This window comes from Abrus precatorius, unplaced genomic scaffold (assembly GCF_003935025.1).
Source record: "Abrus precatorius isolate BTA unplaced genomic scaffold, Abrus_2018 Scaffold11, whole genome shotgun sequence".
NCBI lineage: Eukaryota > Viridiplantae > Streptophyta > Magnoliopsida > Fabales > Fabaceae > Abrus > Abrus precatorius.
Window position 1 is genome coordinate 6430898 of NW_020874303.1, and position 27808 is coordinate 6458705.

General features: G+C 26.6%; 1 protein-coding gene across 2 annotated transcripts; it reads right to left on the minus strand.

The window, feature by feature from the left end:
* Positions 1-13304: 13304 nt before the first annotated feature.
* Positions 13305-19561, minus strand: LOC113854639 (polyadenylate-binding protein-interacting protein 9). Of its 2 annotated transcripts, none has more exons than XM_027485772.1 (10): positions 18942-19561; positions 17972-18082; positions 17814-17858; positions 15690-15762; positions 15456-15568; positions 15210-15269; positions 14909-14956; positions 14752-14820; positions 13766-13827; positions 13305-13674 (listed from the first exon to the last, which is right to left on the minus strand). In XM_027485772.1, the coding sequence occupies exons 1-10, from the start codon at positions 19191-19193 to the stop codon at positions 13617-13619; spliced, it is 891 nt and encodes a 296-aa protein (XP_027341573.1). In that variant the 5' UTR covers positions 19194-19561; the 3' UTR covers positions 13305-13616. The 2 variants fall into 2 exon arrangements, with proteins under 2 accessions (XP_027341573.1, XP_027341574.1); XM_027485773.1 differs by having other exon boundaries at positions 14914-14956; positions 18942-19514.
* Between the last annotated feature and the right edge of the window lie 8247 nt (positions 19562-27808).

Here is a 27808-nt window from a genome sequence, read left to right on the forward strand (position 1 = left end):
TAAAATGGCCTGTCTTTATTCTAAATAATCTAACATGTTTAAACACAAGTCATTAAACATTTTTTTATGTACGCAATGGACTTGAGATTTAACTAAGCCACCACATATATAATTTTAAGATTTTACAGTAAAAATTTAATAATAATAATAATAATAATAATAATAATAATAGTAATAATACTTAAATAAATTGAAGTATTAATAAAGCATAATATGTATTTTAGAATATTTGAAGTACAGAATTTTTAATTAAATACATTTAAAAAAAGTTTAAATAGCTTAAATAACTTATTTGATGAATAGGTCTAAGGCCTAGATAAATGCAGATGTGACATATTCCCTTATTTAACAACTGATATTTAATTAAATATCTTTTCTTTCTCTCCGTTGGAACCGAATTAATATCCTTGGTGGCCGCAAATATTTTTAATATTAAGTTAAATATTTTTCTTTATTATGCCATAACAGTATGATGAAAAAATAAAGTTTAAGAAAAATATTTTTTAAAAATAAAAAATTTAAAAATCAAAGAGTCACCATCAAAATTTATTTTAAGAAAACTTTGAATTTTTTTTAAAATAACATGATCTTTAAAACAAAAAATGAGTTCTCATTTACGTGTAGAAAAGGTATGAAGGTATTAGCACCCTATAATATCCGTTTAAAAAAAGTTACCTTAAATTAATTATGCAAATTCATTTAATTTTAAAAAATATTTATTTAACCTCTAAATAATAATAATAATAATTATTATTATTTATTTTAAAAGAAGACAAATTATTTATTAAAATGTTATTGAATACCTTAAAAATTATGTTAAAAATAATTTTGACTTGACAGGTCTGATTTTTGTTCTTACGTATTCTTGGGTTCAATGGAAAACTCAAAGCTACGTAGTTTTATCTAAAATTTATAAAATTAGTTAATTAAAATTAAATGTAATAAAATAAAATTTATTTTAAAATTTATTTTTTTTATAAAATTATAATATTTAGGATACAAGATAACGCGATTATACATGTATCCTATGACAAACAATACAGATGATGAAAGAATATCACACTACTGTATTGCAAATCGATAAAAATATTTTATTTATAAATGAAGTATTTGAGTTTTGATTTGGATTATGATTAATGTTTAAAGAAAATTTAAGATAGCGTAAGTTGTACATAAATCTTATATAATTTGTTGGATAACCAGAGGTAATGTAAATTACACATCGATATTATAGAAATTTATATAAATAAGTAAATAAATGTTTAGTTATTTAATTGATCAAAATTAAAAATATGACTTAAAAAATTAAAAATATTAGTAAAAAAAATAAATATATTTGAATTGATTAAAAAAAATATACTTATTTAATAAAAGATTAAAAACTTCATAAATTTATGTTGTATAGAACTCAATATAACATTGGCACACATAGGTTTTAATAATTTATAATGCGTAAAGGTAGAGTCGCTACACATTAGTATTATAAATTATTATATTAATAAAATAATTTCTATTTAAATTGATTGATTAGTAAAATAATAATTATAGAGAATAAATTTTGATTGATTATTAAAATAATTTTCTAATTAATTTAAGATACTATATGATAAATTAATATTGTCTAAAGTCTCAGTAACATATGTATATATAGACTTTATTAATTTATAACATATGACGGTAGACAAACTACACATTAATATTATAAATTAATGCAATTGTATTATTTATTTGTTAAAAATATAATTTATTAACTATGAAATAAAAGGTTAAAATATCGATACAAAATTAAATTACATCTATCTTCTTATATTAATACAATAATACTAAAGAACAAATAATTCACAAATACATGAATATATGAATATTAGCAATAATATAATAATTATTATGAGAATTTTTATTCTCACATTACTTTACCTATTTATTTTACATAAATAACTTATTTACCTATTGTTTAATTTAATTTGGCTGAATTTAATGTCTTTAAAGTAATAAAATAAAGGAAATAACTATAATAGTAATAATAAAAAAATAAAACACAAAAATCATAAAAAAGTAAAAAAAACAAATAAATAAAAATAAAAATAAAATGTTCGGATCTAATCCAACAACTATCCTAATGCAAATATCTTTTTCATAATCTAACCGCTAGTTTGATGCATCATAAAACAAACATATAATAATAATGAAATAAAAATAAAGGCACGAAATAAATTAAAAAAGAGAATGATTTGATTATAGAATCTATAATTCTGAGCAAGGTTGGAAACCATAACTTAGAAAACATTTCGCATCAACACTTCCTATAAACTATTTAAACTAATAAACTAATAATATAAAGCTATAACTTTATTGAAATCGGTTGCTAAAACTAATGGCCTTCCTGAACTATTGAAATACATTAAATATTTCTAAATTTGTTTAATAATAATTATATATTAATAATAATAAAGGATCCATAAGTGTTCGTTTCCATCATTCATCTTCTATTCAAGTCTTTACTTTGCAAAAACTCGAAACATAGACATTTAGTCATGAGTTAAGAAACAAAAACAATACCTTGTGTAATATATTTGTTGAAAAATATTTTTGAGCAAGAATAGAGAATGATGAATGACTGATGCTTTTTCTTCTCTCTTCCCTCTTAGTTAAGTGTTTTGTTCCCCTTTCTCTTGGACTCAAATCTATCAGAGTAATATGCTACCTCTTCTAAATATTTTTTCTTTTGAAAAGCTCTTTTTTTAAAAAGTTTTATCCACTCTTAAAATTTTTCTCGTTTTTGAAAGCTCCTGCCACCCTTTGAATTTTACTTGTGTATTTATATGGGTCATTTGGGATTTATATAAAACGCCAAAAATTCTGAGTTTTTTCATTTTCATGCTTAAAACTAGTTTTTAATTCTAGGTATAAGCTTGCATAGAGTAGGTTATGTTTGTTTTCCATTTTTACTCTTTTTTTCCAAAATTTTTCATTTTTCCATTAAATGAATTTATTTTATTTTATTTTTAAAAAATTCTAAGAGGCAAAAATTGGTATTCACTCTTCACCTTATTAATGAAATTAAAGTTCATCTTCTTGAGCTTCTAACCCAACCAAACTTTAAGTTAAATGATAATTACAATATTTTTTCTGCAGCCTTTAATTAACGCAATTGTTGCTTTGTTATTTGATCATCTCTTAAGTTGTTATGCTGTCAATTTAGTGAACTTGAGTTTCAGATTCACAATCTTCTGTATAATCTTCCTCTTAGCCTAAACTAACTTCATTGATTTGCAAGCATTGATCGAGAAATGCACTGAAGAACCGATGATGAATAATAGCGATGTATTAATAATATTCAAATTATTAAAGCAAGGGACTCAGACCCACAAGCTCTATATGTATATACAATAATTAATACAAACCCTCAAACAACATAAATGTATCTGTGGTATGCACTGAAATTGAATCAAATCAAATAATCAGACACAAACATCTCTATATTTCATTAGTATAAACAAAGGTTTAAGCCCATTTGTTTTATCTTTACAAAAGTTATGAGTTGATTTTTAAAATAAAAATTGTAATTCGAAATATACTATTAGCACTAATTATTTGTTGGTTGATATCTCTAAAGAAAAAGTCAACTAACTAGAAAATTATGTTGCAACTAGAGGCAAAATCCAAGCACGAGAAGTCCACAAAAAGCTAAGGAATTCAATGGGTGGTACAACAAGTGGGTACGGTTCCATCGGAGAAGACGTGTGAATATTTGCCTCAAAAGCATCATTTCTTACGGAAAAAAACTTAAATATTTTGTTTTCTTTGCATTTTAGTGAATTTTTAATTTTATTTTTTTAAATAATTTTTTTATTTTAATCTTTATTTTTTTTATAAATTTTTATATCTAACTCTAAACACAGATGTGGGAAAAAAAAATTAACACGTGACAATATTTTAATAGACCAGATCAATATTCAGAATTTAAAATAAAAATTTGTAAAAAAGTAAAAATTTAAAAAATTCGTAAAGGAATTGAATAAAAAAATTATTATCACATTTGCTTTTAACACTTAACATTTGTTGACAATATTTTAAAGTAATTGAATTTAAGGTACAAAAAATCATTTTTAGACAAACACAAACTTTAAATTGAATTTATTTTTAAGAATTTGAGACCTGTTAAATATATTTATACACTTCAAAATTAATTATTCTTTCATTTTTTTATTTAAATTATTGTCATAACGTTGTGAATTTAAAACAAACATTCGCCCAAAAAATTATAATTATTCAATTAATTATGTACGATTCTTACTTCTTTCGTTCTCTTTAATTTGTCATTATTAATATTTTTAATTCGTCCAAAATTTTTTACTATACTCTTTATGTCCAATATAGTTAATTTCTCCAAATCATGCATTAATTACTTGTTATTGGTAAAATGATAATTAAATATGAAAAAATTACTAAATTTAAAACAAAATAAAAATAGAAGGAATATATAAATATAATTTATAAAATTATTCAAACTAACATAATAATAATAATAATAATAATAATAATAATAATAATAATAATAATAATAAAAAATTATTATTTAATTGAAGTATTCAAATCTTTTATGTTGAAAGGTTATTTTATATTCAAACTAATAGCACGATCTTGATAATTGCCATTTTCTTTTTATAAAAGTAATAGTCTTTAATTAAGGTATACTTAATATTTAATAAGCTTGAATAGACTTAAAAAATTTAAAAGTTTATTTTGTATTAAGTTATTTTATAGAGATTGATAAACTTATTTTTAAATGATTTCATAAATTTATTTTTTTAAAAGACAATAAATATGTAATTTTAAGATGTTACCATCATACTTTCACATGATTTATTATTATTATTGGATAACATGTTAAGTATAAAAACACTTTAAAAATGGTTCAAAACAAATTTTGTTTGTTGAACTTTTATAAAGGTATTAATTAATCTAATTTATTTAAGAAATAAACCTAAGTTCAGCCTCACATTTCCATTCCTCAGAAGATATATGGAAATAAATATTTTTTTTCACATGAATGAACCGAATAAATATCCTTAATTAGTGACCTGATCAACACTATGATTAGGCATTATTTCGATGAGCTCAAAGAAATAAAATCACTGTGGTCTATATAGTTAAAGGCGCTGCTATTCTAGTGAGTATGAGGTTGAAGCTGTAAATGATGATTGATATTTGTAGAAAATACTTAACCCTTAATTTAATTTATGTACTAATGGAGTAATAAAATATGTACCTTAGTTAATAATGGTAAGATGCTAGTCCAACATGACTTAAACTTAAGAATTTTTAGTTTTTAAAGTTATATATATATATATATATATATATATTTGTATATGTATATATCTATAATTCCTTGAGTGTGATGTTCTACATCGGACATGAATGAGAGTTAAAATATACACATATTTGTGCTGTAATGAGCCTCTGATTGGGTCTTTAGCCCAATTAAGTACGAAGTTTCCAGTAACCCAAGATATCGAATTAAATATGTATTTTTCACTCGATTGAAACCGAATCAATATTATAATTTTTTCAATATTAAGACAAATAGTTCAACTTTTTATTATAATTTTAGAACTGATTTTAAACATATCAAATTAATAATTTTTTATTAAGAAAAACATTTATTATATTTCTATATTTTAATATAATAAATTTTACTTTTTAAAAAATATAGTTTTTTATATTTAAAATTAATTTTAAATACTAATATTAACATTTTTCTTATACTATTACATTCATCTTCTGGAGCCTCTAACCCAGTTGTCATTCTTACAGTTTAGTAGTAAACTTCAGTTTAAAATCAACAATCGTTTATATAACGTTCCTTATAGTGTAAACTACTTACATTAATTTATAAGCTTTGATTGAAGCATAGAGGAAGAACCAATATAATGTATATTGAAACATTATTCAAATTATTAAAGTATCGGATACAGGCCCACATGCAAGCTCGATATTCATATATACAACCCCTCAAGCAACAAGAAGAACATAAATGTACCTGTCGTGTACACTGAAATTGAATCAAATCAATTAATCAGACACATTAGAAACAAGATAAGTTGGGTTATTTAGTCAGACCAAAGGTCGTTTATGGGCGGCATCTCGCTGAGCAACCTATCAAACTCCTTAAACGACACATCTCTCATAAAAAACGACCTTCCAAGGCCACCTGCAGCACCAGGCACTTCAGCCCCACCTTGATCATGTTTCTTTCTCTCAGCTTTTGGTGTTGACAATGCTAAATCGTCAGAATCTTTACCCGTCAGCTTCTGAACCACCGATTTGAAGCTCGTGGCATCAGTTTCTACATATTGGGTATTGATGATCACAACCTTCACAGGTCCCCTACTACATCCAACCCTCGACATGGTATGATCAGAATAATAAGAATAAGAATAAGAAGAGGTTAACTTTTGTCCAAAAGGGTTTAATTTGGCATATAGCAAAAGTGATTGCTATAATTGGCTCTCTAGCCTTTTCGGATTATTTATATGTATATAATATGGTTGGGTTGGATTTGACGGCTGAGAAAGGTGAAAGAGGATGTGTATAGATGAAACAAGTTGACCGTTGCTTGCTTATGGGAAATAAGGGGGAAGGTGACCACTTGAAAAGGAGGATATGGTCAAGTTACGCAATTAGATGGGGAATTAAGGAAGCTAGACACACTCAAGGTCAAGTCCCTTATCAATGCCCTTTTTATGTAGATCAAGTCAGAATGGGTGGCATGGGTTGGTTTCCTTGCATTAGATTATTAAGCCTCAACAATACATGTAATATATAACATGTGAGGTAATGGGTGGTTTAAAACCTTGCGTGTCAATAATGGGAGGTAGAAAGTTTTTATTGGGCTTTCAAAGTAAAAGGGCATGTCAATAATGGGGGGTCATATGCAGTAGTTGTTCATGGTATTGTAAACTTTGAGGCTCATGCATGCATACAACTAAATGAATCTATGTAAAGCAGCAAAAATTCATTAAAATCCTTAGTCAAATTTTGGTGTGTGCGTGTGCGCACAATATAATTTTATTCGAATCAGAGAAGTAAATTATATGTTTAATATAAGCATATTTGTAATTCTATTTTGTCCTCTCTCTCTTAGAAAATACTCAAATTAGAGAACAAAACAAAGAAAGAACTGTTTTACTCCTCCGTTTTTTTTCCCCTTTCATGTTATGGTTAACGATTTTATTTTATTTTATTTTTATTATCATTTTATAAATTTAAAAAATAATTCATTTTCCTCTATATTTGTTATCTTTTATAATTGATGTATATTTCGCTAAACTTTTTTTTTTCTTTTCTAAAATATCTATCCTTGTCTCCCTCACCGGTATTAATTGATATAATAAGAAAATTATATTTTTCTTCTTCAAAATATCTATCTTTTTCTCATTTATCCACATCAATCATTCTCTTCGTTTTACGCAAACAATAAAATTTGGAAAGATTACTTTTTAATTTTATTAATTGTATTGCATTTAAAACATTTACCCTTTTTCCATTTTTTATGGTCTTTAATATAATATCTTAGAAATATTTTTATTTCATAATATATTTATTTTTTAATTCAAATATTTCTATTTTTTAAATAATTTATATAATTTAAATCTACATAAAAATAAACTAAAAAACTTATAATGTATATATATAATAGGAGTAAATAATTTAACACAACATTTTATAAACAATAATTTAAATTATTTGAAGCGACGGATTTCGGACGTTGAATACCTTAAGATACTCATGTTGATGTTAATTGATTGTGTACGACCAATTTAAGGAAAGTATGAACTTGTTTATTTTATAACTGAAAAGTTAATTGTCATTTTTTTAATAAACATATGTAATTTACAGTTAATTTAACTTACCTTTAAATAAAGTGGTTACTAATTAAACAAGATTAATGATATCATCGTTGAGTTTAAAACTTTTATAAAGTATATTAAGTTTATAAAGTTTTACATAATTAAAAATTTATAAATACTTCATTTTCTTCCATATTTTAAATAATTATTGTTAAATTATATATATATATATATATATATATATTTAAATTACGTAAATTTTATTTATAAAATTATTGTGATAGTATAACATAAATCAACTGTTATATTTTATAAATTTGACACATGTTATTATTTAATTTTAATGTATTTTAACAAATTTATTTTAACTTTTAGACTACTAGTTAGTCTAAATTAAAATTTATATACTAATTTTTTAAAAAATAAGCATAACTTTTTTTAGTAAAAAAAGCAAAAAAATAAAAAAATTTATATCATCAATTTGAAGAAGTAATCTCAAGTTTATATAAAATGAGTTTCAATATTTAATTTTTATATTATATTTAAATGAAATAATATATAATTAAATGTTAGTTTCACGTGTAATTGAAATAAAAATGGAACGGAGTTGACCAGGAAGCACTTTTTAAAAAGAAATAAAATAGATTGAGAAGCGTAACGTTGAAGGTTGGAAGTCAGTGCAGCACAAAATAACAAATATTTGAATTAAAAAAGTAACGAAATGTTTCAATAAATACAAAATGCTAAGTAACGAAGTCAAGGCGGTACCCACAAAAATATTAATAAAGCTGAACTTTGTCCATATTTTTCTGGTTTTTGGGCGGTAAGAGACTAAGAAAAAGATGAATAAGTCTATCTTTTTTATGACTCTTTCCCTCTTCACAGACGCAAACTTTGACATTCCTTTTTTTTATTCAATTTTTATTATCTCTCTTTCACTATATACAACACACAATATATAATTTAACTTATTTTAATTATATATTTAATAATCATTAAGTATTAATCATTTTAATGAAAACATCTTAATATACCTCTTTACGTCCATCGTAAACATTCTAAAAATAAAAATATTCTGATATTGTATTTAAAATTTTTAATTTAACTTATTTTTAAAAATTAATTTATTGTTTGTTGTTTATGAGTGCACGCAATGTTTTATTTTATATATCGCCGCCATTCACAACTATTATTAACAAATTTTAGCTTTGAGTTCTTTGTTAAACTTTCATGGCCGATTGTTCGAGGCCAAGATGAAGGTGAATTGCATGCTTTAAATGTTCACCTTTAAAACGAAGATTAAGAAATTTTAACATGTGTTTGGATCGAATTATTTGGGTTGATTGTTTTTTTAAAAAAAACTGTAAAAATCACCTTATAATTTTTATCAATTGTAAACTATACTAATTTTATAATTTTTAGAAAATTAGCTTATAAATTTGTATTATTATTATTTTTACAAAGGAAATGACTTATATCTTATAAGTAAAATTTTAGAGATTGAGATTAAAATCTATTAGCTTTGATTAGTACATATTATCTATATTCTTTTTTATAATTTTACTTCAAATATTTTTTTATATAATTCAAACACAATATATTATTTTAAAATTATTTCTCGATGTAAAACTTATTTTGAATAATTAACCATGAAATGTATAATTAATTACAGAAATTGTATATTTTTTCAGCTAATCCAAAAATCCATTCAATATTTAAAATATTTTAAAATCGACAAACTTAAAATAGTATAATGCAAGAATCAAAAAGTTGAAGACCATATATTAATTACCGAATGAGGAAATTTCTTTATAAGATAGAGGAAGGAGAAGGATTGCAAAAAAATTATATGTTTATTATGTACGTCACTTATTTTTGGATCTGTCTTTTCATTGTTCAGGAGCATGTTGTCAATTAATCTAGAACACAAGCTGTTGCTGACACACTAATTTGTGTATTTTTATTTTATTTTATTTTATTTGTTTGACTTCACAATGATTATTTAATTCACGTTAAAACGCGGAAAAAATATTAATTATAAGTTTCCATTTTATGAAAGATGCAGCAGCTGAATGTGGGTGTTTTTCATTTTAAAGAAATCAAAGAACACTATTTTGCATATATAGTCTTCTAGATCCAAGTATCTGAAACTATAATTCTTTTATTCTGAAATATTTCACACAAGTCAAAAATATTTACATTATTTTACATAAAATTCAAAACTCAAAAGTTTACTAAAATAAAAATAAAAGTAAAAATCATGCATATATCATTTAAATAAATTCTCATATCTAGAAGCTGTAATTTGATTTCCTTAACCAGCGTAAAATCTTAATCTCCTGTATTATTCATGGTAAGAGTATCCAGAAGCTGAATTCAAGATTTTTTAATTTAAATAAAGATTTGATTACATGTATAAAAGATGCAGAGTCAACGTAGATTCTGGTTCTTTGTTTTCGCAGTAATCAACAGAAAAGGATGTTTAGATGTAACACGCGTTTGACAAAATTTGTATGAAATGTAAAATTTGATAAAGACGTAAACTAAAGCAAAGCAAAGAAATATAAGACTTTCATATACTACCATTAATAAACTATGCATAGTAGCGATAATATAAACCCAGTATTACCAAGGAACCGTGTTTGGAGCCATAAATGGCTGCGTCTGCATGCATGTAGTACTCTTTCTCAGCAACTTCTTTTTCTTCTTTGTTTCACATCCACACGCACACGATGCTTCTCATAAACAATATCGTTTTAATTTTTTAAAATTTATATTTTTTGTTAAATGCTATAAATTATATACTAAATTTGTATATTAAATAAATAAAGCTATAGATCTTAATTACTTATTTTTATTACTCAATACATAGTTTGTTTTAAATGAATAATACTACTTATACATATATTACTTTGTATTTACACAATTTTTACATGTTATTACGTGTCATTTAATATATATTGTAATTCTGTCACTGCTATAAGAGATATGAGACACACGTGATATGCAACTACTATTTCATCATTAAAGACAAAAACGAGTAATTTTAGGTTCTTCCCATAAAGGAAATGTAGCCAAAATATTTTATGTCGGGATGAACGATACGCAAAATTCCATTATCATTGACCAAGAATATTTTTTACATGATTAATAGTGTTTATTGGATTGGATTAATCCAATGAACTACACAAATAGGTCTGAATCAATTAAGTAAGTTTAAGTAAATTTTACACACAATCCAATAACCCAAATCAAACCAATGAAGTGTGTAAAGTATGAAATTGTACCATATAAAAGGTGTTAGGGTTTAATTGTTTCCAACTCTCACTCAAGCAATCAAGATTCATCACAATCCATGTCCTAAAAATATGAAAATTGGATTTACTAAAATATTTGAAATTCAACGCCTTGACAAACAAACTTTTGACCCTAATTCCTTGAAAACTTTTAATAAACCACTGTTTTTGAGAACTCACAAATGACAACAATCCCTATCCCTTAGAGCACCACCAATCACTTGCTTTACCCTAATTCCAATGCCTAATTTAATTTATATTTTCAATCGAAAACGGAGATATAAAATCATCTGAGTGACCAATTGATGCATTGAGAATAGAGGCAAGCAATTAATAAAAGAACAGGAACTTAAGTTAAGAACAAAAAGTAATTGTTATAACGAGTTCAAGTTGAGATTCTTCATCCCTTGAATATACGAATTTAGCTCCTCATTGTATAAAAAATCAAGATAACAAAAGAGAAAGATATTGCAAAATTTGATGCCATGATGATAAATTGATACTCTTCTAAGGCATTGCTTCCACAAACCCTAGATCCAATTTAGAGAGAATCTCTTCTTTGGTTTGGCTTGGTCCAGTTTTTATCCTTTTTCACTAACGATTACCACCGCCATTTATTTTCTAAAGTATATCTCGTATTTTCAAATAAAAAATGTTTTTACACTCTTTCAACTAAATCAATACCAATTGTACCTTCTGTCCAGGCATCAAAAACCTGGTGAAGTATGAGGCCCCGGGTTTATCTTGAAGCATCATAGCGTAGATATTTGGAATTCTGATTTTGCCTAACTGATCTTTGGGTATATTTAAATAATCAGGTTAAATATACACCAACTATTATCAGATAAGAGATTATAGCATAAATTAAATCAATTTATTGAAATAAATTACAAGAATTGTAAACTATTTTGCATTTTCTAGAAATTATTTCAAAAGCTTATTTGACAATAAACAGATAGTTTCACTACAATAACCTTTACCATAACATGCTTCATATTTAATTTAATTTTTTAACATAGGTCATTTATCCATTAGCATCCTAACGTTTACAAAAAAAGCATTCATGAGATTAGAATCAATTCCAGCTTTAGTGGGAATCAAAGATGAAGCCAAAAGTAACCACACACCAATATAGATATCACACAAGGATTGATGCTTAACATCATATAATAAAAAAATTATTGATAAAAGGTGTTATGTTCAGATATTTATGCACGTCTGTAGGGGACCTTTCTTCTGTTTAATACGTCGTAGCAACAACACAATAGTTCAATAACTTAGTGTTTTCACTGGTCCAGCCAAATCTCCATAGATGGGCTTATATTCTCAGAAATTAGTAGAGATTCTACCTAATCATAAGTTATGTTGAGGTACAGGTCCACCAAATAAGGTACATTATAAAGAAGTGATAAACTCCAAATTGTTTCAGAAAAAAGACCAACTGCATAAAAAAAATGCCACAGCATTTATTGTTATAAGCACAACAGAATCATATACTGTGATGGGGCAGGCAGTACCCCCACTATATTCTATATTGACAAATCGTTCTTGTTCTATCATCCTTTTCATGTTCTAATGTGCACCTACCTTTCCAATTCGAGGTGACTCAATCACAAATCTTCACTAGATTAAATGGCTGACCTATTTAGATGCTAAACATATTGAAGTCAGATATAAGATTCAAGCTAATTAAAAACAGGCTTAATTGCACTTTTAGTCTTTTTAATTTGCAGTATGTACAATTTTTGGCACCCCATATTTTTTCAAATTAAGCAAATTGACTTCCCTTTGTCAAATTTCTTTTACCTAAAACTCTCAAAATTCTCATTTTGTACTCAATATTTATAAAAGAATCAAATAAATTGTTTTTAACCTTTTACTCAAAGCTCACTGATCAAAACTAAAGAATTCAGCCAAAATTTAAAAAAAGTGCAAAAAAATCTTCGAACCCTGATTTCACATATCAAAATTTTTACTTCTAAACATTTAAAATTATTTTATATGATAAATTTGTCATAAACTCTCCAAATATTTGAACAAGAAATAATAAGTTAAGGTTTTAAGTATAACAAAATCAATGGAAAGACTAAATTTGCAATACTTTAAAAGTAAAGGGACTTAATTAGCTCTTAAAAAAAGAAAGGAAACCAAAATTGCATATAGTTCAAACTAAAGGGCCTGAAAATGCAATTAAGCCATTAAAGTTCTGATTAATTCTCACAGCACATAATAAAGAAACTGAAACTAGACCATTTCAACGTAGATATGTAAAATATGTTAAGATCAAGACTGGTTGCTAGAAAGTTTAAGAGCAGAACACTTATAAGCTCTGGCAACAAAAAGTAAATGCTGTGACAGAAAAAGAAGGAAATACGAAACAAAGGGAAGTTTCACCACCCCTGCTACACAAATCTCAACTGGAAAGTTGACCAAATATCCGCTCAATTCTTGGGACCATGTTGATCAGTTAATGTGATGCTGGTCGAGTGACCCTTGGCCTCACTGGAGTCTTTGAAGGACTTACCCTGTAGAATGAGAAGGAAAATCACATATTATCAAACCAATTTTAGCTGAAACCTGCATAACAAAGGCTGTGCTTCAGTAAAGGCACCAAACCTGATAGGCTGGGTTCCCAAGAGCATACCGCTACAATTTAGTGCAATAATGGCACTTTCTGCCTACTCAAGAAGAAATATATAGCCAGTCAAGATAATGGTTCCTCTTGTGCAAGTTAACGTAATAAATGCTAGTAGTAGCATAAATAAGAACAACAACAACCACAAAGTCTTCTCTCACTAAGTGAAATCAACATACAATGCTACTGGTCTCAGTTAGTAGTAGCATATTGCAAAAAGAAATTGCTATATTCTTCAACACTGCACATGAAAATATTCTTGCTTTAAGTTTTACATAATAGAAGAGAAAATTATAATGATTTCATAGATCAATTTTTTTATCTATTTAAGAAAATAAACATTTCAATTCATACATCCTCATAATAAGGAAGACCATTAAGATTTGTAAAGTCCCTAACTATGGTTCAAGAAGACAAAAGAACAGTTCAGGAGATCAATGAACTTTAACTCATGATCCATACCCCTTTTTTTGTACGTAAAACAATGAATAATATTTTGGACAGTGTAAACATAAGTTCTTCGTAAAGAGACTAATTCATTTCACATTTTATGCCCATAGAAATGACGCATCATAAACATGAAAATGAAAATTTGGTAGATTCATGACCATAATGTTGGTTGGATATAAATTACTGTATCACCTTTGCAGGGGGAAGTGGATGGTAAACTAACAAATCAGTGACCCAGAAAATGTCAATATAAAAGAAATACATATACTGGTGCATACCTTGAAAGAAATTATACATCGGGAAAGACACAACACAAAAAAAAAACGCAGAAAAACGGTGAAAACAAAAATTCTTCAGTAGTTACAGTTGCCAAGAACCAAAGCAAATAGAAGCATATAGAATCCATAAAATAATCAAGACAGGTGGAATAAGTTAATCATGATGCATTGTTCTCATAAACTATGAAAGAGTAGTGCAGCCAATTAATAGAGTATTGACTGGTATACTCAAGACTAACCAATGCAAATTCCACAAAAGCAATACGAGTTGAATGCACATGGTCCCCCAAAAGCCTCAGGCGTGTAACCTATAAAATAGAAGGACAATGTCAAGCAATACTTCTCACATAAATATGTTATGGCAAATAGCATGAAACAATTATTTTCGGGTCTAACCTCACCACAAGCTGATTCAAAAAAATTCTTCACTTCAGCTTGAGAAACCTGCCGTCAAATTTGAGAGAAATTTAACAATGCATCAAGAGATTCAATTCCAGTATCCATCAACACAAATCCTAGATGCATATGCTATAATTATCCTAGATTTACATTAAGAATATTTAATTGAATCAAGAAGTCCTATCTCATTAAATCACTCATTGAATCTTGCGAACCAGTTGAGAGATCAATTATTCCTAAACTAAATAGTTTTACCAAAAATATCCATTTTGTAATTTCTCAAAATTTAATGACATACCTTTTTATCAATATTTGTACAGTAGACAGTCCTGGTACACATTTCACGCTCATCATCCGACTGCATGTTATAAAAGCAAGAGAACAATTTGAAAGATCATTCACCACACACTAAAGTTAAGATAATTTTCATTGAAAAGAGAAAAAAACGTAAAAGGAAGTCTAGGATATAGGAGAAATAATGCTCCAAACTAACAGGTGGTAAACATAAAATGTGCATTGAAAAGAAACCAGAAAGTATTCATACCCTAGGGAGGAATGTAGGATTCACAGGAAGGATGGCAGTTTTTGATGGAAGAACCCTGACTGGATAGTATCCAAGCACAGTACCACCAAGGTTTAAAGCTGTCCTTGCACCATCTGTAAACACAAATTCCATGAAAAATGCATTATAGGGACTGAAGACACAAGTCTCTCTCTGTGTGTCCACACACCTTTAAGGAGAATTTAAAGGCAGTTGGATTTGCAGGATAAAACTTACGCTCATCTGAAAACTCAACAAAAGCAAAACGGAGAACTGAATGTGGATCGCCACAAATTCGGCAATCAATTACCTTCAATTCAAATAACACAATAAAATGTCATAATCACATAACTAGGGTGATAGTTATGATAAAAGAGTTATTGTTCAAATTTAAATCCTAGATATACAGCTAGAGGATAGATATTACTGTACTGTACCACAACATGCATCAGATAATAAGGTGAGGCAGCACATTCAAATTTCTTATAAATTCTGCCAAGTGACTACTGCGGCTACTGATGATCTTGATATGTCAAACAAAGGATGGTTTAAAATTAAAAAATTAGCAGGTCATACGCCAGTCAATATACAAGAAAGATGGAATCCATTTCTCACTGATGACTACAGTCAAACCTACTTAATTACTACACAACCAAGTCTTATCCCATAAGGTAGGGTCAAACATAGTTTTCAACCCAGCATAGCAGCATGGAATGGCCAACCACAACACAATGAAAGCAAAACAACAATGTAATGCTCTGTTAACCGTAGTAGTTGTGATGGCCACAGTTGGTCCACTAGCCTCCCACCATTTAGGCTCCTATTGCTGCCGCTCCACAAAAATGCAACTCGATGCCACTTTTTGTCAAAGCCAGGTGGCGTGATGCAAAAATAGCAGTGCTGTGGTGCACTATTAACTAGTGCTTTGATATGAATCAACAAAAATGTTAGGCTGTCCTGTATCCAAGACAAAAGTTTTCTCCAGTCTTCCTATCTACCTATTTTAGTCAGACTATCTTCCATGTGCTGGAGTTCTTAATTCTCTCTCTCTCTCTCTCCCTCCGTGCTCAGATTAAGGTCAATGAAAGCAATAAAATATTAAGATTCCTTCAAATGAATGGATTAACAATTTCTTTTATATTTTTTGTAGGGATCTGAGATTTCTAGCTAATATAATAAACCATTTATAAATATTTTCAGTGAATGTATATTTACAATAGCTGATTTCACAAAAAATAAAATAAAAAAAATTCTAGAATTCAATTTCACCAAGAAATATTTTCAAAAGACAACCAGATTCATTTTCAAAAAGCATAAACCTCATATCAGTTATATGATCCTTTGATATCAAGTTAGAAGAATTTAATGGATTTAAGTGAAAAAGAATTGTAGCAATAACAGCATCCAAAAGTTCATAACTAACAGAAGAAGAGGAATGTAAAATGATAGATTGGATTAACTTTGAATTGAATCATAGTGGATGGGTACAAAAACCATTAATCCATTAAAAATGCATTAAAAAAATTTCAATTCATCCATAACCCATTTAATTAAAAAATATTCAACCCATCCAATAACCATTTTTTATGAATGGACACCCAACCCATTCATTTAAAGTAAATTATATTTTATATTTAAAAATGATTTTTATAAAATAAAGTTAAATATTTATACACACTCTGATATCTAAACACTATAAAGTTTAACTCAGTGTGTTACAAAATATGTTGGATGGTTCATTATCCATCTAATAATAAATGATGATCTAATCCAACCCTTTATTAATTTTTATTTTTATAATTGGATAAGTTGGTTGGATTTATACATGAATGAATTGGATGGTTGGTGGATTATTGGATTGAATTGACACCCCCACTAAAGAATAAGCATAAATTGAAACAGGAGAAAGAGAGAAAGGAATGCTGTGCATAGCTGGCTGAAGAAAATAACAACGAAAATCATGCACAAAATGGAGTGACAAGTTCATTCTAAGTGACAGGTCTGATCCATGCAGCATTAAGAGGCATAATTCAGCCAACTATGTGGAAATTAGAAAGAGCTAACAGTTCACAAAAGGTATCAGAATGGCAACATGTCAGCGATGAACATATGGCACAATGGGAGGGAAAAAGAAATTCCAGCAACATAGGATTTGAAGAGTTGAAAAATAAACGATCATAAAGCAAGGCAACAACCATAGTGGTGACCAAATGACAATCAGAAAACAAATTTCACAGAAAAAATTAAAATACTGCACTCAAATACCCTAATTTAAATTTATCAAGCAATGTACTAATTTACAACTAATTGTAAACAAAAAAGAAAGACTAACCAAGCTATCAATCAAGGGTCATAACTTACTTGTCCACAACTGCTGAATAAGGCCGCAAGCCGCTCCTCAGTAACCTACGCCAGGACAAAAGACTGTTTAAATAATTCTGTTTTCTATGATTGGAACAGAGCACTAAAAAAACTACATCATGATAATATTTTATTCACATAATTCTACATTCACTTACATGTTGATCAATATCAGAAACATATACGGTTCTTCTAATACTATCTTCCCTCTGAGCCTTTAGTGATCTTCCACTCAACCTTCTCCTCCCTTGGTTAAAACTATTTCTTCTCTGCAAGATGACAAAAGTGCAAATTTTCAGTAAACACAATTGTAATCAAGATTAATTGGACATAAAATGCAACCTTAATGATAACATCATAGTCATTTCAACAGAAACTTCAATCTTCATATAAAATATGTTATAGGCCCATCAATTTGGAGTTAGCAGTGCAATAAGAGGACAGATAACAGACATGACAAAAATTGTAGTTAGCAATACAAAAGTTATTCTAAACCATAATGTAAATTGAAAAGATAAAAATAAATAATTGCTCATGGAAACAAAATAAGCACAAAAGTAATCAGGGCTTTAAATTGTGGTTGCACTTGAGCTGCATCATGATCACTGAAATTGTAGAAAATTGCAGGCAAATGCAGCCACAATTGCATTAAAGATGCAGTTGCCGACTGCAGTGGATGTAATACACATTAAATACACCAACATAAAATGGAAAAACAACATCCATCCAAGACGCATATAATAACTATGATCAAATACCAAAGACTCAATTCAATTAATTCCAATACAGATACAAACTTCACTGAATGCTTGGATTTTCCATTTCAAAGCCAAATTCTGCTATGGTGCCCTTTCTCTTAGGTGGTGCAGTTGGAACTCTACTTAGTATTTAGTATTTTAGTAATGTTTATCCATTTCTGGGTTAACAGTTATTAATGCTTTGCTTTGTTTCCCTTATACTGCCTTTCACTAAATAGATTAAAATTTATATCTTTACCACAAAAAAAATGTAAAAAAATTCTAAAGAAAATAAGTTTTCATTTCGTACACAAAATTCATGATATATAATGAACTAATCAAAAGCCAAACTACAACTAGAAATGAGAGATCAAAGGGAAAATAATCATACCCTTCGATTGTTAGGGTAATTCTCATCAACTGAGGGCTTAGTGTTGACCAGAAAATTGGTGGGTGAGAGGGGATTAAAGCCCTGATGGTGATGATCATGATTGTGAGAATATGATGAAGGGAAAAACTCCTTGGCCAAAGGGTTCAACTTTGTGAACATGTCAACCAGCTTCTGAACACTGAATTCAGATTCTGCCTTTGGTTTAGAGTCCAATTTGTTGGCATCAGCGGGAATCTCGGCAACCGCAGCCATGGAAATCAAAGCCACCCCACAAAAACCCTCAACAATTTGCAACACTTAAGCTTCAAAAGCTGATATTTTGAGAGCAAAGGTGAAAGAAAAACACAAGGAATCGAAGAGATTCTCTTGTTCTGCACACACCAAAGAAAAAAAAAATGCAGAATTTGCAGAATGTGATCAGATATTTTTCTTTTTCTAAGAGTACGCTATTTCAGAAAAATGGATATGAAAAAAAACCCATTTGATCAATTGCTTAAAAACTTGACCCAGAAATGGAAACAAAGAGATTTAGGGTTTAGAAATGAATCATCACTCAGCGGAGTAGAGAGAGAGAGAGAGAGAGAGAGAGAGAGAGAGGGGAGAGGAGGTGTTTAGAATGGCAAAGGCTTTGGCTTTTGCTACTACTGCCTTGGCCCTTCCTTGCGTTGCGTGGGTTTTTTTTCTTTTCTTTTATTTTTTATTTTGAAAAGACTTGGCTTCATATTATATATATTGTGTAACTAAGCATACATAAAAATCGTTCTTAATTTCGTCATTTATTGTGTTTCATAATTTATAAAAAATGATAAATTAACTAGACATTTATTAGTACACTTTATTAAAAAATTCATTATATTTCAATAAGTATAAAAATAAGTTTTATAAGCCTTTGCAGCATAATAATTGCATGTCTTTATTTTAACGAACCATCTTGGTTAACTCAACTTTTTGATATATGTTTTTACATAAAAAAAAAATTATATATCAAATAAATTAGGCACTGAATCATACTTTAAAATTGAGAATATTTTTATGGCATACGAAATCATATATTCATAGATAGTGTTTTTAATTTCTTTCCTTTCAACATCAAAACTAAAGAAGCAAGAAGGGGTGTGTGAAAAGAAAGGATGCTAAATGATTTATATTAATTAAAAAACAAATGGGGACTCAAAGCAAGCTTTTGTTCCTTTTCTGATTTTGTGTTTCGTCGATTGGATACGTCACTCCTAACTACCACTTATGTATAATGGTTTTTGGTTTATTGAGACTTCCAATTTAATTTTATCCCTTTTTAGTCTTTTGCTTTGTTTATTGTTGATGAGAAGGTTTTTAATCTTCATAATTACCCATTTTTAATTTATAACTAAATAGTTGATTTTACATGCAAGTGTGCAAAAGCTTAGCATCCTTTGCTTTTGGTGGGAAGCACAGTAAACACATAAGGGTGGGGGCTCTGTGGGGCAACGATTTATCGTCTTTATGCGTAGTTTTAAGTGCACATGTTGTTTTTGTCGCCGTCAATATTTATATTGATGTACTCTCTGTTTGCTAGCATGGTCAATGATTTCAGTTCTATAGATTTTATTCATTTCTTTTTTAATTAATTCCAATATTTTATAAAATTTTAACTCAAATATACAAAACTAAAGGAAAATTTGCATTAATAGTTTAAGAATTTAATTTTTATTTATTATTAGTATATATATTTTTATACTATTAATTAATTAAAGTACACAGTAAATATAACATTTAAATAATAAATTTTAAAGTTAATAATTTTTATTAATATAATAATTTATTATTGAATAAAAAATAAATTAAATTCTTGATTAAATTACTACATTGTTTTGTAAAATGCGTACGAAATTACATCAGATACTTTCTGTTTGCGATTTATACAAGTCAACGGTTGCACGTACAACAAATTTTAAAAACAGTTATACATATTAATTATATTTTTGATTTAAACAAAAGTTATTATTCTAATATTTTTCTTTAGTTATTCAAACTTAAGATAAATGCAAATTATCTATAAACATTTTTCGTGACAAGTGGTTTTATCTCCTTTAAAATGGAACACCATCATAATTAGGTAATAATATAAAAAACTTATATATTATCCTTGCATTCTAGTTAATATTAATAATAAGATAATAATTTAAAATAAACCCAGTTCACCACGAGTTAGTCCGTAGATAAATTAAGTGAGACAGATTTAAAAAATTTAAGAACTTGTTTGTTTGATTTTTAATTTTTAAAATAATTTTTTAAAAAATTTAATAAAAAAATAAAATAAAAAATAAAACTTATGTTGACAAATAAAGTTTATTTTTTACATTTTAAAAATTTATTTTTAAAAATAAAAAACAAATAAACTGTAAAAGCTTATTTGTTTCTGTTTTGATTTTTAGTTTTTAAAAATTATATTTTAAAACAATTTTAAAAAATATTTTTAAGAATATAAAACAAACAAGCTCTAATTATTTTACAAATTAACACTTGAACAACTCAGTTCATCAAAACAAATGTACTATAATCGAGTTAACTCAGATATTATAGCTGATTTTAAAGAGACAAACTCTATGACTCCATCACCCCGTTGGACTTTCAGTGCAGCCTGACAGGGAATTGCTGACAACGAAAGACATGTTTACTGTTTCAGTATTGTGTTTACAGGTAAAGATTATGAAATTATTTGATTGATTTAAATTTATAGAAAAACGATTATTTACAGGAAAATAATTAACTGTAATAAATATTTAAACATTTTAATTGGGAAATTCTCATATTACATAAGCTAAGAAAATGAAGGTTATACAAAAATTTATGTGAAAAAAAATCGTGTTGATAAAACTGGATTCAAACATTTTAGTTTTGTCTCGTGGCAGTTTGCCACCTTTAGAATAAAATGATTGAAAGTTTTTATTAATTAATTAAAATGTACGTGTGATTTTAAGTTTTTAACTAGATTCACATTTTTTAAGATTTAGAATAACGTAGAAAGTTTACAATTCAGTTGTGCATATAAATTAAACTAATGATATTTTAGTATGTATTATTAATTTTTATTAAAAATGTAATGAGTTAAAATATTTTATATTCTATTTTACCTTTAATAAACGTAGAAAGTTTACAATTGAACTAATAATATTTTAGTATATTATTAATTTTTATTAAAGATGTAATGACTTAAAATATTTTATATTCTATTTTTACCTTTAAATCGTAAAAAAAACTATAAATCATTGTATAAATTAAATGAGAAAAATATTAGTTATTTTATAATTTGATTAACTAACATATGCATTGAATTTTGGAATATACTCACACCGAGCAAGGCCTAAAATAATATAGTTACATGTTAATTTTATATAGTATGTAAAAGTAGAGAGCTATGTGTTACTACTACTCAAATCATAACGTGAATTTTATTTTAGTTAATTAATTAAGACAATAAATATGATTTAATTCTTAAAAGAAAGTTACGTTACATGAGACATAAGGATATGGGAGTATATATATCTCTATGATTTTATAGTTATATGTTAATGTTAAAAATTGTTAAATGAGAAAATACTATAATTGATTAATAAATTAAATATTTGATTAATTAAGATAATAATTATGATTTTATTTTTTATGAATAAATTGACATTGCATATTTTAGAGTGTATAAAAGTAGATAAATTTCATAACGTTATAATATTGTGTAAATTTTATTTATCTATTATTATTATTATTTAGAAGAAAAAATTAACAAAAAAACATAAATAAAGAATTATGGAAACAAATTATTAAATAAAAATTATTTATATTTACATGACAATAACAATAATAATAATAATAAAATAAAAGCATAATTAACATCACATTTAATTTTTTATGTTTATTTATTTTCATTGTTGTTGTTATTATTAAAGATTTAGTATTGAAAAAAGAAAATAGATGCAAAGATAATTTTTAAAAACTAATATTTACATCGTATACAACATTAGTATTGACAATAATAATAAAAATAACAATAAATGTAATATTTTAAATATTTTAAAAAAAAATTATTTATATTTATTTGATGCAATTGTTAGCTGTTGAAAATTTTGAGTAAAGTGATTCATAAAATGATGTGTTGCAACCATACAATCATAATGGTACAGTAAAAATATTTTTAAAAAAAATCAATTGAGTTGCCATTAAAATTTATCAAAAAAAACTTTAGAAAAATTTAAAATTTTAATCTTTGAGACCAAAACTAAATTCGAGAGTCATTTATATGTAAAAAATGTATTAGCACTTCTATTTAAATAACAGTTACTTTAAATTAATTGTATAAATTTATTATAATTTTAAAAAGTATTTATTTAACCCTTAAAAAATAAATGTTGTTATTTTTTATTTTAAAGAAAGAAAACTTATTTAAATATTGTTATATCTTAGAAAAGAAAAGAAAAATTAAAGAACTATTTTGACTCAACGGGTCTGATTCCCACTCCTATGTATCTCTGGGTATAATGAAGAACTTAAAGTCACATAGTTCTATATAAAAAATTATATAATTATTTTATTAATTAGAAATTTGTAAGGTTTTAAAAGAGCTTGTTTTAAAATTAATTATATTTTTTAAAAAATAAAATAAGATTCGTTTATATATTGTAGGATGTAAGATAGCGTAGCTATACATGTTACCCTAGCAAACAATACGAAAGGCAAAGAAAAATTATACATCCATATGGTAAGTCATTGTAAAAAATTGTGATAATTAAGATCAAATATTTTAATTTACAGAAAATTATTTTTAATATATAATTTAATTAAAAATTTTAATATTGAAGAAATTTAAGGCAACGTAAACTATATATAAATATCTTATGACTCATTTGTCGACTAAAGAAAATGTAAATCACATATCTATGTCGCAAAGTATTATATAATAAAATGAAGAAGTATACTTAAATAATTGAATATTTAGTTATTTAATTTATTAAAGTTAAAAACATGATTTACATTTTTTAAATATGTTAATTGTATTTAATGAAAAATATTTAAAGGGAACCAATTAATATATTTAAGTTAATTAGTAAATATAGAAATTTAATTAAGGAAAGTTAAAATATATTTTTTAAAAGTTTATATTACGTGAAATCAAGATAACTTTGGTATATGAAGTTTTTAACGATTTAAAACATATAAAGGTAAAGACGCTACATTATAACGTTATAGACCGTGAATTAAATTAGTTAATGAATTAATTTTTTGATTATTTATTGATTAAGGGTAAAAAATTTAAAAAAAGATGTTTAAATTAATCATTTTACAAATTACTGTATCAATGAGATTATTATTATTATTAAATTAATTAATAATTGATCATTTGATGATTAAAATAAAAATACAAATATAATTTAGAAAGGTAAAATAATTCATAAAATATTATTTAACTTTATAAATTTATATTACATGAGTTAACAATAACGTAGATATATATTAACTTTGACGATTTACAACGCATAAAGGTAAAGATGTTACAAATTAACATTATAGATTGTTGCGTTAATTAAATAGATTAATTTTAATAAATTGATTAAAAGTTTTATAATTAAGGAAAAATATTAAATATAATGTATTTTAATTTATTAATAAGATACTCATTAGTTAATTAAAATTAAAATATTTTAAAATTTTATTACATAAGACTTTAAGTATTGTAGGTACAAGAGTCTTAACAATTTACAACAGATGACACAAAGAAGCTACTTGCTTGCATTATGAATTAATCAATAAATCTTATTTGTTTATCATATTTTATTATAATAATTATTTGCCTAAAGAAAATTATTTATTAATAATGTTATTAAATCATATTTACTTTATATAAAAATAAAACATCAATACACAAATAAATTAGATATATAAAATAAAGACAACAACAATAATAATAATAACAACAATAACAACCTAAGAAAATTTAAATTTTTAATATTACTAATACCAGTTTATTATTGTTATGCTAATTAGAAGGTATAAGATTTTTCAAGTGCATATAATAAGGAACCAGCCCTATAATTCCTTCTATATTGCTATTTTTTGGCTAACGAATAAGTAGATGAGCATTATATATATAGACTCGTACAACATAACACATTGGTATTGAACTATTACCAAATTATGGGTTATGTGGCTAACGCTACTACATTCATAAATTGACCAAAATGAAGAAAAGGGAAAAGTGGGATAAGACAAAAAAAACATACATATCAGAATAAGAAAATGAAACTTATAGAACCTGATGTGCAAATACAGTAACAACGAGATTTGTAGGAGTAGGAATAATGGCTTGTGACTGAATCTTGATTTAATGAAAATCTCTAACCCAAGCTTCTTTCGTAGTGGGCTATTTCTCCTCCGAATAGAAGATCTCCACTCAAAACCTGCACCTTCAATTTTTGTCTCCTCCTCCTCGAGTTCTAAGTTGTTTCCTTCTCAAAATCTGCACTTTCAATTTTTGTCTCCTCCCTCTTCTGGATATAAAATCTCTACTTAAAATCCAAAATTTGCAGCTTTTAATTTCTGTTCTCTCTTCCCATTCTGCAACTTTTAATTTTTGTTTTTCTCCCCAGTTCTACAACTTTTCTCCTCCTTTTAACGGGCTCTCGTCCCTCTCCTCCTTTATTATTTTTAATCTCTTTTTTGGGTTCTTTTTCATTTACACCTACACATAATTCTCGTTTCTTGTAAATTTATCCTTTATTAGATGTCTTTAGTGGTGGGAGCAAGTGATCTATGGGTGTATCCACACATATAACATTGACCTATTTAGATTGTTGCAGAACTATTTAGTGGTGGGACCATTGTTAATACATTGTATTATATAAATCTTCAATTTGTGATTTTGAAGGATTATTGCTCATTGGTTGGTATTTTTCTTGTTCGACATCTTTTAGTCAACATCTTTTAGTGAAATTAAGAGTTTTTAAAGCATTGTCATATATAATGGGCTTAAAAAGTCAGATTAAGCTTGCAAAGTACTAATAATAACAATAAAATGAGTAACTAAGTAAATAATAAGTTAACTTTGAATGTGTATTTTTGTTCAAAAAAATATTTTGGTTAAAGAACTTTGAATGTGTACTGCAACAATTCAACTTCAGCTCTTTAAATTCAATTGCCAATTTTCTTATAATTCTTTCAAAAATCAAATGTCAACCATCATTTTTTGAATTAATTCATCAAATTTATAGTAATCATAAATTCTATTGAATAGTCCAATTAATTGTACCAACTTATAGATTTAATTCAATAAAATGAGCCATAAGCCTTTTAATTTTCAATGAGTCACTGACTCATCACAACCCCAAACTTAGAATGATTGCTTGTCTTTAAGCAATTTTCTTTTCTTTTCCACATGAATAAGGTAATTTTCCAAAATTTTGACTCATACTTTCAATTAACCCTCTTGCACCAACCAAATTAATTCTTAAAATTCACAAGCAATTTCTTAAATATTTGACACCACAACTAAATTAAATTCCCTCTCAGGTCAGTGTTGCACTCTTTGTTGCTCAAGTGTTTGGCTTGAGTTTAACTCTCTTCAATGCCTTTGCTGCTATTCTTTAACACATATTTGTCAAATTTTTAATTCACACTATCCATGCAATCAGTTATAATTAAGAGGGCTTTATAAAGGTTAAAATGTGGTCAAGGTTCAGTTGGAAAAACAATTTAGTCATTGGCTATTCCTTATATCAGAAAAAGCATGAGTGATTGGTGACTCATATTTTGTTCCCACATTTATAGTCTTATTACATCCTTTAGATGTCCTTTCATTCCTTATTTCTTCCATTTAGTTTATTTTTGCATTTCTCACGTTAATTAGGAATTTTTATAAATACTCATTTTTTTTGTTCATGTTTTCTATTCTAACCTTTGTTTACTAATTTGGCCATAACTTTTTCTGTAGATATCTTTTTTGGCTGATTCTTTTTGCACTGGATTCCTTACTTCTGGAGCTTCAATTTGGACATATAGATCATGCTGTTTGGAGTTCAAAGCTATTTTATACGAATTTTAGAAGTTCATACTTTTAGCTGACTTTTGTATTGATTTTGTATTGCTTGTATTTTTGCAGTTTTGCTATATTTATTTTCGGCCCAGCCCTGACCCATTCATTTTTTATTCTTTTAGAACTAGTATTTAAAGAGGTCAGGGGCTGATTTGGAAGCACACTTAATTCATTTTTTTGGTTGTTCTGTTTTGTAAACTTTCTCGCTTCCAATAAACCTCTCATTTTTTTTTGCCTATTCTTCCATTCTCTTGCACCTTTTAGAATTCCGCTGCAACTTGATTTACAATTACGATTGAAAGACATTTAAGATTCTGCAATTTTGATTTGTTTCCTTCTGCTTTTCGCTCTCAATTGCGTCATCAAGTTTCAGATCGCACTTGCTTAAGACGTTTATGATTGCTCCAAGTTTGTTTTCTAACCTTACATTTTTGCGATTGCATAGGAAGTATAATTCGATTGAGTTGTGCCTCCTTTTCTTGATTGTTGTGCATAAGAGATTTAAGCAAATTTGATATAATCAATTCACGTTTGTGTTTGTGTTCTGGATCTTGGATTGTGTGTTTGTGTTTTTGGTTTTCATTCTCAGTTTATCATTCTCAATTTTGAATCTCATTTTCGGCTCAGTTGCAATTTATTTTACTTGCATTGTAATTTACATTCATTGTTAATTCAATTTGCATTTGTTGTGCATAATTTAATTCTCTACAATTTTTTTATGAATTAATCACAAACTCCCCCAAACATATGACCTTTTTTGTATAATTGATATTGAAACAATGTGCTTTTGCATCCTTGTGAGAGATGA